Source organism: Myripristis murdjan, chromosome 6, assembly GCF_902150065.1.
Source record: "Myripristis murdjan chromosome 6, fMyrMur1.1, whole genome shotgun sequence".
Lineage (NCBI taxonomy): Eukaryota > Metazoa > Chordata > Actinopteri > Holocentriformes > Holocentridae > Myripristis > Myripristis murdjan.
The window spans coordinates 22,411,745-22,427,891 of record NC_043985.1 but is presented as its reverse complement, the minus strand read 5'-3'; the positions used below and the strand labels follow the sequence as shown (position 1 = coordinate 22,427,891).

The 16,147-nt window shown below is 42.1% G+C and overlaps 1 protein-coding gene across 1 annotated transcript in view; it reads left to right on the top strand.

Moving 5' to 3' along the window:
* shank3a (SH3 and multiple ankyrin repeat domains 3a) overlaps window positions 1–16,147 on the top strand; it is a 227,419-nt gene that overhangs the window by 196,482 nt on the left and 14,790 nt on the right. The window contains exons 17-20 of the mRNA XM_030053211.1: window positions 8,304–8,379; window positions 12,195–12,277; window positions 14,044–14,168; window positions 14,363–14,498. Of these exons, the coding sequence (XP_029909071.1) occupies window positions 8,304–8,379; window positions 12,195–12,277; window positions 14,044–14,168; window positions 14,363–14,498 (420 nt within the window). The remainder of the gene's footprint in view (window positions 1–8,303; window positions 8,380–12,194; window positions 12,278–14,043; window positions 14,169–14,362; window positions 14,499–16,147) is intronic.

Genomic DNA, 16,147 nt, shown 5'->3' with positions numbered 1-16,147 from the left:
TCTATGTCATCCATTTGCCATAAAAATGCAGCAGTGGATTTTGATTTTAGCAGTGCCTTTTTCCTACTCACTTCCCTGAGGATGTCCAAACCTTGTTTTTATTGTTTTAATTAAGGAAAGAAAATTCAGTCCAAAGTTCACAGGTGAGGTTGAATAACATGGCCGCAAGTCAGTATTCTGCCAGGTACAAATGGGCTGTGCTTGTTCACCAAAGGTGAGGTCAGTACGGGGACACTCAAATCGCTGTCACCTGTTTTGCTGGGACAGAGCGAAAAATCAGGGGGGTGGAGGGGGCAAGCGGAGTTTAACATGCACAACATGACTGAGGAGGAGGGGAGGAAAGCTGGATTGAGTGGGGCAGGGGAAAGGAAGGACCAAAAAGTCAATGAGGCTCAGTGGATCTGTGTATGTGTGTGTTTGTGTGCGTGTGTTTGTTTGCCACTCTTATCAGTTGTAGAGCAGCACAGGTAAAATTCTCATTCAGCAGGGTTCAGAGGTCTGTGTGTGTGTGTGTGTGTGTGTGTGTGTGCGTGTGTGTGTGTGTGTGTGTGTGTGTGTGTGTGTGTGTGTGTGTGTGTGTGTGTGTGTGTGTGTGTTTCTCTGCTTCTGTGTGTATGTGATGTAGCTCTCATGTCCTTCAAACAAGGACAGTGTATGTCTCACTATCTGTCCACAGTGGAGAAGCTCTTTGCAGTCCGACAGGGAATTTTACAGCACAGCTCTGGAGATTTTAACACACAGCGTGACAGAGAAGAGAGAACTCAGTTGGGACAACAAGATACATAACTCAGTGTAGAAAGACTGCACTCTTAACCTATATCTGTACAAAGAATACAGAGAAAATAATATGCTGTTACTACACTCCCTATTATGGCAATAATGAGATCCTTTTTTCAATTTTTGTTTCATCTTTGGTGCAGTGCTGTCATCGCTGTGGTGTTTTTGAATGCGAGAGACCAAGTCACCTTGCTGGGCCTGCAAAGCTGCCCTGCTCTGCCTCTGATTGACTAGTAATTGTTGCTTTCATTGGTTAGGTTGGTTAGGATTAGGATTAGGGTTAGGTTTAGGCTTAGGGGTAAGGTTGGGTAAGGCTTAGCCAATCAGAGGCAGAGCAGGCGTGGGTCTTCCCGGCCGGCATGCTGAGTATACAGGCTCAGCGAGGCAATTTAGTCTCTCTATTTGCTGAGATCACTGTACAATCAAACAGTGGTACCAGTAAATGTGACATGTTTATCCTTGGAATTTCTGTTGATGTAGGTGGCACTCTTTCCTGTGTGTGTTCAGCCATGGTGGCTATTGCTGCTTGTGCTAACTATCCAGTTTTTTTCTTTTTACTTCAAACATGTAGTTCTTCCACTGTTGGAAATACAAAAAGCATAATTTTCCATACACCAGAGAATTTTGTCCCAGGGAAGATCTAGTAGGCGCTGGGTGCTTATAGCAAATATAAAGGTTTCATGAAGTTGAATCACTATTGCATTATATCAGTCAGCAATAGAGAGAAAAAAATATTAAGATGAAAAGGCCCTTAAAAGACATTGTCTATCTATCTATCTATCTATCTATCTATTGAGGCAGCTTTCCTTAAAGCTTTTAACTTTGACCAACATGTTGATGTGCTGCATGCTTTTTTTAAATATCCCAGGACTCACCAGATGCAGCATCTTCTGTAGTCAAATGAAAAACCCATTCCCTCCAAATCAAACCACATTCTGAGGCCTCCTAATGAGTCAACTGGCAGCGGCTCCTCACTCAGCTCAAAGAGGGACATGAGCCACTGCACCTCATCTCCAGCTCTGTTTTTCTTTCTCTCGCTCTTTCATTCTCTTCTCCCTCTGTGTAAGAGCAGTTCAGTGAAATATCCAAGAATGTTTTGCATCTAAACGCTTTCTCTTTGCCTGTGCAGTTTTTTTCATATTTCTATTTTTTTGTTTTGTTTTTTACTTTTTTTGAATTTCTAGGATATTTTGGTGCCTTTTTGCCTCAGTGGTATATAAATCCCCAATGTAGAAAAATAAAACTATTGTTTTAAGAGTAAAACAACGACTTGTTGGCACTTTGTTGGCGGACTCCGGGGAGTGTGTGTGTGACTGTGTGTTTGTGTGGGGGAGGCATTATCTGTCCTTCACATGGGGAAGATCGAATGCCCTTTTGCTTAGCTGATTCTATGCGATCCTCAACCTGGAAATCAAGCAGAAATGTAAAAATCCTTTCCTGAGGGAATTATTTTAGAGTAATTAGCACAAAAAGCCTATAAGACATTAAAGTTTGGTGTGAATTTTTTTTTCTCTCTCTCTTATTTAAGAGTGGGTTTAGTATTGAGCTACCTTGTGGTTACAGAATGCCAAGGAGAGAGAGAAAACTAAAACAGTTTCAAAAGGAGCTGAAAGGCGGCTTGTCTTTGACGGGACGGGTCCAGAGCTGCAGGAGTGCGGCTGGAGATAAAGATAAAGGCGTGTGTGGCTGGAAGTCCTCTCACTGTATTGGCTTGTCTTGCAGAGCCTCATTATAAATTATCACTGGGAGTCTGGTGCATATGTATCAGTAACATGGCAAGAATGTTCATGAAAAAGTGCCTTAAACAATTAAAGACATTTCTTTAGTTTTTATATTTGAGTTTTTTTCATTGGAGGTGGAAAAAAAACCTGATCTACCCTTTTCAGTTGAAGAACAATAGATCTTGTTTATGTGATGTTGAAGTTAATTCCATTCAATGCAAGAAGGCTACTGGTAGTGCTGTGTTCTTTTGTAATAGAGTTATAACACAACATTATGTACAAGACAATTATATTCAGTTATTATAGCGCAAATATTGTTATTTGTTCATCAAACATGATGCATCATAGCTTGTTGCGCGTTGGTCAGACCGCCTCTCGTGCAGGAGGTGCCCTTTTTATTTTTATTTTTTTGCCCCTGCCCTGTGAACAGCCTGAGTCCGCCGCTGTTTGTTGGAAAGACTCCAGTAATTGTTTTAACACCGAGTGAGCAGCTCCAAGGCAACTAGCAGTGACCATTTCTGTAGCACTACCCTAAACAGTAGCTAAACCCGTACTATGCCATTTTTTATTTGCTTAAACGTAACCTAATACAGAGTTCAAGTGTGTGTTTGTGTGTATTTATTCCCAGTGCCCTCATCTGATCCTCCCACACCCCAGATGCTGTAGCTCAGGTCCATATTAGAAGATGCTCCTCTTGGTTTTATTTCCATCTGGTGCCACACCCAGCCCTTCTGTGTTGGAGAGCAAAGAAAATCAACACTTTACTCCAGCATCAGGTTTAAATGAGCCACATCTCAGCTCTCACACACAACTGCATGATGTTACAGATAAGGGCTGTTGTAAATGTATGTTACCTTAAACAAGAGTACTTACTCATATGGAAGAGCACATTGTCACTCCTCTTGTCTGCTTTTGTGTGTGTGTGTGTGCGTGTGTGTGTGTGTGTGTGTGTGTGTGTGTGTGTGTGTGTGTGTGTGTGCTTATTCTGCTGTTTGTGTGTGATAGATGGAGGTGGAGCTGAGGTTATCTGTGCTATCAGGGCCCTGCCTTTAGATGCTCCTAGGCTTTACAAAATAGATGACAGTGGTGATGAATGAGCTGCATTTCACACACTTAGGCTGCGTCTGCTGCTACAACACTCTCACAAACACACGTACTCACAAAAACTCACATAAAAACACACTCATACGTAGATGTTCACCCAAACATGCATACACAAAAATGGAAACTATAGGTGTGCATTCACCAGCTCGCAAAAAAACCTGACGTTTGGTAGCATTTGTAGCAGAAGTGAGGAGTTTTTGATCAAGTGTGAGACTGTGTGAGTGCAAGTGTGTGTGTGTGTGTGTTTGTCAAAGCTGAGTGAGGGGCATAAGTATAGGAGAAGTCAGCTGCTGACTCATCTCCAACGCTCTCCTCAGATATCACATCTTCCTTCACCCCTGCTGCCCGCCTACATCCAGTCGAGGCGAACCAAATGTCACCTCTCGCCTCACCTCTCTCTCCTCCCGTGACCCCACCCAGTCCTCCAACCCTCCACCCCAACCACTAAAAAAATAAATCACTGTCCCCCCCCTTTTACTCCCTCTGATGACCCATAATTCACAAACATCCACACTCTTAAAGGAAAATTTCACCTCTGATTGAATTCAGATTTTTCCTCAGATTTGATCTGTTTGCATTGACTGTCCACATTCCTGTTTATATTTAATCCATATCAGAAATCAGTGTTAACAAATTTCTACCTTGAAAGACCCCACATGCACACATTTATAGCAAGTGTGCATGCTGAACAACAAGGAATTACAAAAATAATCAACACTATATTAAAGCGATATTTCAAATACTATTTTTTTTTCTCAACACTTCATTTTCATTTAAAATACTTTGATTTCATTTACATTTTGTGTAAATTAAAGTGCCTCACTTTACTTTGCAGTACGCTGGCTTCTTGTTGTTTATGTTTTTGTTTGTTTGTTTTTTTGTTTGTTTGTTGTTACACTACTTGAGAAACAAAGCAAAGCTGCAATTGTGTCTGCTCCACAGCCTGCACCTCCTGTTAAGGTGTGCGTCCTCTGCTTTCGCCTTTTAATTACAATACCCCACAAACGCTTGCAGTATTTTTTTCTTTTGTTTTCAACTCTGCGTGAACACATCTCGAGCCCACAGGCTGTTGTCCAGCTGTGGCCTCATCACTGTATCTGTTCTGGTCCAAATGAACGTGTTTCATGAAGCCCTCCTTGTCTGTGCTGAAGGCTCATGTCAGCAATCCGCCTGTACAGAAACAGTTCTGCCCAGTAGCTGACTGTGTGAAAAAGACATTACAACTTTCCAGCCTCACAGTCGATTTACATAATCAATGTACATCTTTTGTAAAGGTAAAGCTGTGTAATAAGCGGGATGATCTACTCCGAGGTGGTCTTCTATCAAAAAGTAATGACCACTGCAGAAGTGAGGGGGTTCTTTGTCTCCGAGGCAGTCATTATTTTTTGATAGAAGACCGCCTCAGAGTGGATTATCCCTTACGACTTCACTGTCTCTCCGGTGCCCTCTGTCGTTGTTGCTATCCTCCATTTTTTGTTTTAACCTGCCACTGCCAACACGCTCTTATGATGGTGATATGTGCCAGCAATTGCCGTGCCAGGAGCTGGATACGTGTCTGATTTAGGACCATATATAAAAGTAACCTCATTCTGATTTGAAAAGATAAGATTTTTGTGTTGCACAGAAAAAAAATCAGATCTGTATTACATCTGAAAACTCGTAGCGTGAACAAAGCCTTAGCCTGTTGCTATTGTATATATCATCGATATGTGATGTTCTAGGAGTTATTTGGTGATAAAATGTTGCAGTCAACTTTTTTAGTATGCCTTCTTTCTCTCAGATTGTTTCATCTATTTCTTCTTCACTTTGTGATTTTCTGCATTTCCCGGAATGACTTTTGACAATCCCCTCAGTGAGAACAGATTTTAACTTGTGGCATTCAGCTGTGCGTTACATGTGTTGGTGGAGAGAGCAGCGGTGATAGTGACTGCATGGTAAGAGCAAGACAGCTCAAGTTATTCCAGTCTAGGATAAAAAAGTGTCAGAGTCACACCCCTGACCTGAACACAACTGTCACTTCTGTCACCGGAGAAATTGGTCTTGCCTTTTTTTTTTTTTTTCCTACAGTGGTTTTCTCCCTGTGCAACGCAACACAATGGTGAGTCTAGAAAGAGGAGCACACTCTTTCAAGGGGCTGACACCAAAACCTGAACTTTGATATTGATGTTTTAAATAGCTGAACACTTTCTTGCTATCAAACTCTATTGTAGCTGCACTGGAAATACCTCGACACAATGTCAAGTTGTCTACGTTTGGCCGGTTATCCACAAGAATAAAAATGACACACCACCAAACAGCGCAGAAGGTCCCAGAAGTTCAACTTACTTCACCGGTGGCAGTATTTCTGTGGCAGACAAAAAAAGATGACTGTTTTCTCTATATGATCAATCGTACACCAGAAATATGCCGGGTCGTCTTGGAAACGAGAAGGCAATCCAGACATTTCAAATATAAGAAAATGTAACAGCAAGGAAGGAAATATTGAAAAAGCCTTTATTGTAGTGTCTAAACCATTAAAAGCCAACATGTCCCGACCACTGTAAGTGTTCATCTGGACAAACTCACCTGTTTCCTCACCTATGGGAGACAATCAGAGAATATCATGACACGGACACAAATTGGAATTAATGGAAAAAAAAAAAGAAAACCTGTATACCCTTATATATCTATACATAGGAATTGCATAGGCTGTGATAATAAATTAATAATAATAAAAAAAAAAAAAACAAGCTCCTATAAAGCAATATTCACAGTAAATATGAGGGTTGAGACCAGACTCAGGTGTCTTTTTGTATGGCCTGTAGAAACTGCCTTGTTTTGAAATCTTTATTCCTTTAGGTAAGCCATAATTCAAACTCACACAAATTATAAGAATCAGCATTACAGTGACCGAATCACTGAGATCCTCGCTGTGTGCCAGGCTTTGCCATCGGATAGCGCAGGGCATGATCTCTCTGTGTCAGGTGTCGCAGTACAGGTGCTGTCACTGAAGAAACCCACCTCCTGTGTAACAAGTGAGGGGGAAAACAATGCATTTGCAGCGACGGTGAGGTAAATGGATGTGTAAGAATCCGAGAGATTGTGATTCACACAATAGCGCTATTAGAGAGTGGCAATGACATGATGGGCAAACTAGAATAAAACAGACAGGCAGATAAAGAAGAAGGCACTTGGGCTGGTGAGAGATAAAGTGAGGTGAATTATGGGTGAAAGTTAAGCGTGAAATTGAGAATCTGGAGGGGGACTGTGAAATCATGTTTGTTCTTCTATGCCTCTGTTGTGTTGCCAAGTATCAGCGAGTGTGGTTATCAGAGCTTCAAGTTGTCCACGGCTGACGCTCTGTCACTCACGCAAACACAATCAAACGATGGACAGTTTAGAGTGGATCTACTGTTAAGATGCCCGTGACTTCAAGTCTGCTCAGTTAACTCCCATCTATATCACTTTCTCTCTCAAAAATCACACACACACACACACACACACACACACACAGACAGACACACAAAGCATTTCCCAATTAAGAGTTTCTGTGGCCTGAAAGGGTCTTGGGGTGTGTAGTCAGCAGATTGCAGTTTAGTGGAGGTGCAGAGTATATTAGTGGGAGGGGGAGAGGGCATCGATCCCTATCCACACTCCCATAGGATAAATCCACCCACGCAGTGACAGAACCCACACACACACACACACACACACACACATGCATAATCACACGGTGTATTCACTGAGCTCAGAACAGTCCCATCCTGTGAGCGCATTTGCCCATAGTAAAAGAAACACTCCACTTTAAAGGTCTATTATGCAATATTTTTTGGCATTTTGAAATCTAGAAAAAATTACCATACAACAATTATACACTTCTGGGTTATGATAAATGAAGCATGTTAATGATAATTACCTCTCTGTGGTAGCTTAATTCCTCTCCATGGTAACTGAATTCACATTTTTTTTGCGGAGAGTTGCTTAATATTGTGCTAAAACCTGGGACAGATGCTGTGACATTCCCACTCTTGTGGATTTGTGAAAAGCCAACAGTAAAACTGCTGTTTAAAGGAGAGGAGGAAAAATAAAAAGAGTGCATTTTACGTCATATTTGAGCGCACGGCTCTCATATCTAAAAGCTACACAAAAGTTGCCAGATTCCACTCATTTACTTGAATACCTTCACAAGTAAAATCAGTGCAAGACCAACACACACTGGCTGTGGTGGCTGAACACACATGCTCAACATAAACGTAAGCCTTTTACTGATTTCCAGAGTCATTTCCATCAAGTCTGACATGATAGCATAGCAATACCTAAGTGGTAATATAATGGCATTGCAAATCATCGTCTTTCTTAATGGATTAGAGGAATGAGTATTTGGATTCAGTCCTGCACTTTATTGTGATTTACTCATTGAAAAGTGTTTATTATCTTATGAAATGTCAAAATTAATATATTTTAAATTATTTCAGTAAAAACTATATTAGTCAGTTGCTTTCTGAACCATGTCGAGGACTATTTATGTATGTATTTATATATATTATATAGGTATAACCATATGCAAGAACATCATTATTTCTGTATCTCATTAGGAAATATTTCAATATTGGGTGTTAGCACAGTGAAACAACATTAAGGGAATGCCTCATTGCAGTAATAATAGAGGTGATGGGTTATGTGGATAGTTTGAAAGCCATTAATGGGTTTTGTGTTTTGCAGAGACTCGGGAGGACCGCACCAAGAGACTGTTCAGACACTACACTGTGGGATCCTACGACAACTTCACCTCATACAGGTACCATCACTCTCACCAGCCAGCATGCCACTGCAAGTCTGCCAAGTCTGTTAGTCCAAATTACACAACGTGTACCAGTCGTAGGAATGAGGCCATGTTCAAAGGGGTGCTAGGGTGGGCTGTGCAGCAGCCAAATAAGTGGCTTATTCCCCAAATGATTTGTAGTTTCTCACAGCCGAAGAAAAAAAAAACTTAAATCTTAATTTGCAAGCAAATCACAGTTGCTTGACTTTGGACATGTATTTTTCCTCTAGTTTCTGATTGGCTGATTCAACTGAATAAAACTCGCTGTCAACTAGTCATCTCCCAGTCTGAACTCAACAGTTGTCTAGAGAGGCAGATTTTTTTTTTTCATTCACAGGCATCAGCAAGTATAACTTAACAAATTAACCTGAGGTCTTGTGTGTGACTAAAATCAATCAATATATAAAGAAGGCGGGGTTAATGTAACTAACTAAATACATGAGAGGAAAACAATAACAAAGATGTTGTGCTGAAAGGGACTGGAGTGGTGGAAGCCAAAAGCAAGCAAAATACAGTCAGGAGAGGAAAGAGTCTTTGGGAGGTAATAGCAAACAACCTTGTAATGGAAAAGTTATTCAACTTTTGCCAGATGATGTAAGATGCTTATTTAGCCTAAGACATTGTTGCCAACCTAACATCTGTGTCTGCACCCACTGTGAGAGCCGTCCAGACATGGCCATACTTAAGAAACTCATATACAGAATGCAGTTTTTTTGGCAATGGCAAATAAATGACAATGAAGTCCATCTGAAAAGGAGCTGAAGTGATTGCTGTTGTGCTGCTGCCATCTAAAGACACCAGGCTGCCAGTGCATTCAGTTCAAATAGAAAAAAATACACATTAAATATTTATTGCATAACTGCTTTGCTGTATGCTTATGTGTGTGCATGTGTGTTTATGTGTTTGCACTGTACACACACACACAGACAAGTGAGTAAATGCATGTGGCTGCATTTCATACTTCTGATTCAGTTACAGGATGTTTTAATGCTTTATTTCCCTCTCACTTCATCTCTTTTGTTTCTTTTTGTCCCTCTCTCACGCTGACATTTATTATGCCGAAAATTTGGGTGCTCCCTCTCCTCTAAATCAGATTTGTCAGCTGAGAGTGGAGTAGCAAGCCATGCAACTTGTGTTATGATGCAAATTCACGCTAAATGCCAAAGGTTGTCAATATGAGACACAGAGCTGGTCCGGGAGAGTGTTTGTATTGTTTCCACCCACTTGCCCAGGATTTTATGAAATGCCAAGTTCATGTATTTGAGGTTTTAGTCTGACTGAATGACACATTTATAGCCTTTTTTTCCGGTGCTTCAGGTTTGAAGAATTAACATTACTACAGGTGTTACCCTGAAACAATTTATAAACGTGACACACATCATATATTATTGCATGTATTTTGGGGTATTTGTAAACACTTATGGGCCAATTGAGAGAATGCTTCAGATTTCCTTTGGTTTTGCAGAGACACCTCAGTGAAACACAACACTACACCCATTTAAAGCTGGAGCTGCAGTTATAGAGTTCAGTTTGTAATGGGGAGATGCAGTGTATGAATGCCTTCATAAAATACTAACCAGCGGATCGCTTTGCAAGCCAGGATGAAGCTCTATTAGAAGAGAAGCCTACTGAGTGGATTTATGTGATTTCTTGGACTGAAATTTGAACGGGGGGGCCTAAGGTTTAATAGAATTACAAATGTAAGCGGACGGCTGCATTTTCAGGAAACACAGATGAAGTTGAATTATGAGTCCTACATCCAAGTTTTTTTTTTTTTCTTTTCATTTAATTATGTGAGCGAGATTCTGAACAAGGTCAACATAATGCATTAAAGCCACATTTTGGGAGACGTACAGCAGAGATGAAAGTGCACTGGATGAAAGAGTGTGGAATGAAACATCACATCTTAGCGGTACTTAACGAAAACATTATTTCTCTGTGCAAAATAATTATTGCAAAACCGGTAGTTAGCGCGTTATGAAACCAAACCTTTGACCTCCCTCCTGCAGAAAGGTTTGTCATGGGTCTCCTGGCCGCAGCAGCAGGAGCTCTGTGTTCTCTTGGTAAGTCTGTGGAGTGTGGAGTGTATGAGGCTGTAGCTAACCTGCAGTAATGGAGACTGTAGCCACCCACTGAGCTGCAACCTGAACACTCACCCTGTACATCTGCCTCAGCAGTGAGGCGGGATGACTGAGTAAGCCGAACACAGTACACCGCTCTCTTGTCAAGGTGTTCAGCTTGTAAATATTGGCAGCAGTCTCCTGAGCCTCAGTGTGTTGTGACAAGTTTGGAAGATGTAGGTGAACAGCAGAAGGGCAGGTCACTGTTGCTGCTTTTTATATGGACTGTACTCTGCGTGTAGGTATGTGGAGCTGAATTCTGTCTTCATTTTTAGTCTAGTGCAACATATCCGGGCCACCATAAGCCATAATACCTGCTTCGGGCTTTAAATCTATGCCTTTTTCTGCAGATGTGTGCAAGTGTGCCTCCCATCCTGCCGATGTCGTCTGCTGAACTTCTAGCCTAAAGAAACTCAGTTGACTAAATTACATGTTTTTAATGATGAACGAGCAATGGCAGAAGCTCCTTCTCTGAAGCCAGTGCCATCAAGCCTCAATGCAGATGTATTTTAGATTTAAAAACCATGGTGGTACAGATGAGTCGGACAGCAGCAAAGCTATATGTGAGCTACAAAATTGCTGAAACTAAAATATCCCTAGCCAAATCAATATTGAAAAGGAATCGAACAGAAGTCGGCGTTGAATCGAATCGGGACCTTGTGAATTGGAATTAAATCAGATCAGGAAATCAGTGCCAGTGCGCAGCTGCTCCACAGTTTTTGCTTTAAGCTTGTTTCCATTGCCTTTTTGAGTTTGCTTCCTTCCCTTTCATCTACATCTCCCATTCACACTTGATTTAAATATGTGAAATCAATAGAAGCTTATAGCTCTGAGTCGCATATTCCCAGTCAGTCTGCTTCAATACAAGTGGCCCTAATATTTTGTGCACTCACTGTATAAAAGCACAGCCAGCCATCAGCTTTTCTGATCAGGAGATACTGGGATTTGCTGTGTTGCTGTAGCCTGTTATTCTAACTCTGCTTTGGTTTTGGCTCACATGCTTTGAGCAAAGATGTGTGGCTTGAATAAATAATGTAGCGGGGCCCCTGCGTGCAGGGCAACGCTTTAACGCCGTCTAACAACCTCCACCACCCCTCAAAACACAGGAAGATCAGGCAGTGATGAACTGCTCGCTTACTTTTGCCTCCTACTCCCTCTGTCATTAGTCAGGGGATAATGTTGCATCTGAGCCATCTCTGTTGGTTTCTGTGGCAGACGCCCTCAGTACCCTCCTCAGCTGCTGTCTCAATGGAAGGATCAGCCAGAAGATTGATTTACTCTTAGGTTTTATCCCAAAGATATTTCAATCACTCTGGGAGGGCTCTCTCTTCTCCCCTCCCTCTCTCTCTCTTTCTCACTCTCTCTCTCCCTCAGTATGCTAGTACAACCCCAGGGGATCCTGAGTTGCCCTGGTGTGCTAGGCTTTTAACTTAATTGGGTAATCAGAAAGGAGGCACAGGTGCGTGTGAATGTGTGTGCGCGCGCGCACGCGTGTGTGTGTGTGTGTGTCTGTTTCCATCTCCTCCCACCTTTCACTCCCTCCAGAGAGACCCCCCTTTCCTCTGTTGCCCTCCCTCTCTCCCCTCTCTGCCCTGTCTCTCTCTCTCTTTGTTTCTCTGAGAGGATGGTGTTGGATTCATACCTGCTCTCCCTTTGCTCTCTCCTTCACAGTGACTATATCATAGAGGAGAAGAACGCTGTGTTACAGAAGAAAGAAAATGAGGGATTTGGTTTTGTACTGCGGGGGGCCAAAGGTGAGCGACTACTTATGGAAACATGCACACACACAATGACACACACACACACACACACACACACATGCCAGGTCTGACACACTGGACAACACACTGAATAGCTCTCAAGAAGTGAACTCAGGCACCTCCGTTTCCAAAGTGTGAGGTGTGTGTGAGAGTTGTGACAGAGTGATGTGAGAAGTAGACTGTTGATCTGAGTCACACAGTATGGCTCAGTCTCTCTATTGTCTCTGTGTGAGTCAACAACATGACCGGCTTTGGTCAATACCCTGCTTGTACACTCAGATACACTCAGGGCTGTTTGTGTTTATGTGTGTGTTTGTGTATGTGTATGTGTGTGTGTGTGTGTGTAGCCCCTTTGGTGGCGTCATCCTTGGCTGAGCTGTCAGCTAGCTGTCCCATCTGTTCCCCACACATGGCGTTCAGCTTTAGGAGAGACATACTCACTCGCCTTATTTTCTCATCTCTTATTTCTGTCATCTGTCCTCCATCCTGTCGTTTTTTTGTTCCTCTGCTCTCTCCCACCTCCCTCACATCTTTCCTGTTTATTATCCAGCTCGGTCTTACTCTCTTTTTATTAACTATTATTGTCAAACCTTCCACATTTTAGCTCAAATCGCTCCTCTCCACTCATCTACATCACCACACAGTCGTTTTACTCGTGCACGTGCCAGCTCCCTGCTCAGGCAGGTTACTATGGCAACCCACAACGGGCACCTTGCCGAGAGTCTGAGTGTGCTTTACTGCTCCATCACTCACTACCATGGATCTTGGCTTGCCCCACTCCGTTTTACTCACTCTCTCTCTTTACTCCACGCACACACACACACACGTGCATACACACACACACACACACACACACACACACACACACACACACACACGCTGCACTTCACTTAGTGGCCTTCTGAGAACTCGCATGTGTCAGTGGTTTAGTTGGATTTCTTCCAAGATTAAATGGAGTTTGTAGGAGCTCACTCACTTAACAAAGTGTGTTTGTGTGTGTACTAATGCATGTGTGTGTCTGTTATGTTGGTGAAGACAAGTGGGCAATTGTGCCTGCGCAAGCATGTGATTGTTTTTGACCCTGTATATCAAAAAACTCATTTAGATGCAGCAGGCAGCTGTTTAAATCCAGCCAGGAGTGACACTGTGATGCATTTGGACATCTTCTTTTACTTTGTTGTTTTCACTTTGATTATTGCAGCTTTAGGTTTAGCAAACTTAACTCAAACTCAAAAGCTATATACAGCCAAAAAAAGTCATGAAAAATGCATTTATACAAACATATAAAACTGACCAGTGTTTAGATGAGAATTAAGTAATTTGGAATCATGTTGGAGATGCTGGAATCAGATGTAAGTTACTTGTAACAATAGAAACCTGCATGCTTTAATGCTCTGTAAAAGCAAATATATCATTTCAGCCTGTGCAAAGCTCTTCTTCTTCTAAGGTCCAAACTGTTAACATGACACTATCCATGGCAAGCAACCCGTTGCTATGTAGATTAAAATAGCTCAATCTGAACCGACAAAACACTTTGAATTTTTGTTTCATGTGAGATTTACATGAATAAACATTATTTTTATCGATCTTTTAAGCTGGTTTTGTTTGTATTATGAAAGCATTTTTCCATCATTTCTTTCTGTCATCCAGTGGGGTTCCCAGCTCCTTTTTGAGGTATTTCGTTGTGGTCATTTGCTGTATGAAGCCATAGAGTATGCTGCTCTACTTTGACTGTGTGCATTGTTTGTCTCTGCTTATAGCCGAGACGCCCATTGAAGAGTTCACTCCCACTCCAGCGTTCCCCGCCCTGCAGTACCTGGAGTCTGTGGACGTGGAGGGGGTGGCCTGGAGGGCGGGCCTGCGGACAGGAGACTTCCTCATCGAGGTAACCCCATTTGCCTCCTCACCCGCCTTTGTGTCACTGACAAATATGACGATGATAGCACAGATTGTGTAAAGTCCTACGGTGCATTTGGAGGGTGATGGAGATGACATACAGTTTGTTCTGACCACACAAAGAAAATTATTGTAAATAACTGAGTAAAATTTCATGAAGTGCTTTTTTTTTTTCTTCCTCAGGTGAACGGGGTGAATGTGGTGAAGGTGGGCCACAAGCAGGTGGTGTCTTTAATCCGGCAGGGGGGTAACAGGCTGCTGATGAAGGTGGTCTCTGTCACCCGCAAGCCCGAGTCTGAAGAAGTTGTGCGCAAGAAAGGTAAAGACCAGAGAGGACTGTGGAGAAGTTACTTTACATGGCATAGAAGAGAATAGAATTGAATTTGCTATTACTTTGGCCTGGTCTGACCCAGATATATCTCAGACAGTTTTTTCTCTGGCTTTCCAGTATTTTTACTGGCTATATTGAGCAGTGCAGTTGCTCCCAGGGCGCCGCTCCTCAGCTCCTGGCAGTTGTTTGTTACTTGCAGTAAAATGTTGATATCATACACAATGATCCGAAAGGCTTGATTCCTTCCCTCTTTATCATGGCCCCATCATACTGTTCGTCATTAGTATTATCACTGAAGTAGAATAACCTTTTCCATCAAGAATGTAATAATGACTCATTTGCTTTATCAAATTAGATTGTGAGAGCTTGAGAATCAGTGTTTTTATTATCTCATTATTTGTAGCGGGATGTCTCTGAATCACTGGATCTTGAGTTTTCGAGGAACGGCAGTGTAATGGAAGCATACCACCATGTTCATAGTAGCTGGTGGAAGATGGCCTTGTGTACAAAGGACTTTTGAGAGATTTGTGTGTTTCCGTTGTCAAGGTGATTTCTACCACGTTTCCCTGCTGTAAATTCATGTGGTTTCCATGTCAACCGCAGCTCTCATTGCTCAGCTCCCACACAGACCTGGCACTATGACCTCAGGACTGTGTACTCTGTGTTTGTATGTGTGTGCATGTTTGGGTGTAGCGTTGAGTCTGTGTGTGTGTGTGTGTGTGTGTCTGGGTGTGGTATAGAGGTGTGTGCGTCTCCTTTGCGGCGATGGAGATGCATAGACTGTGATAAATGGGTTTGACCTAGTTTCATCAGGACAATACTGTACCTAACAAATCCCTGTACTGGGGGGTATTGCTCTCTTTTAATCTGCCTCTGCCTCTCGCTCTCTGTCTGTCTGTCTTTCTCTCTCTGGTTTGTGAGATATAGTTTATATGTTTGGTTTTTAGGTGTGTAGATAGATTGTTTTGTTTTAGGAGGTGACTCTTCATTAAAGAACATCAAAAGTGTGTGTCTCTCTCTCCCGATTCAGAGCACTTGTCACAGAGCAGAGCATGAGTGTTAAAGCTGGGTGAATAATACTGTTGGATCTGAATGTGTCTGGTGTTTAGGGAGGGAGGCTTGACTGTATGTTTGTCTATATGATAGTGAATGGCATGTCAGGATGATGGCGAAGTTCTGGAGCGTGTGTGTGTGTGTGTGTTTGCATGTGGGTGTGAGTAAGAGCGTGTGTGGGTGCGGTGGTTTGTGAGATGTAGGTTGTCTTTTAAGGTTGTTAGTTATGTAGATAGTTTTTCGTTTCCTTTTATGAGGTGACCGTTCATTATGGAACATTAATAATCTCTTTCTCTCTCTCTCTCTCTCTCTCTCTCTCTCTCTCTCTCTCTCTCTCTCTCTCACTCGCTCTCACCCATCCTCTTTTTGTATCTTCTCTCATGCTTGTCTCCTTTAAGAGACGTCGTCCAATAGTTAGACAGCAGCCAACTGGTTCTCTGGCTGTTTTAATTTTTGTCTTTCCCAATGAGCCAGTAATAAAATTGTGAGCATTTGGAAGTTATTTTTACTTGTATTAAATATATAAAGACATTTGTGCAAATTCATATTCGTGGTTCATATTCTTGGTTCATATTCTTGGTCAG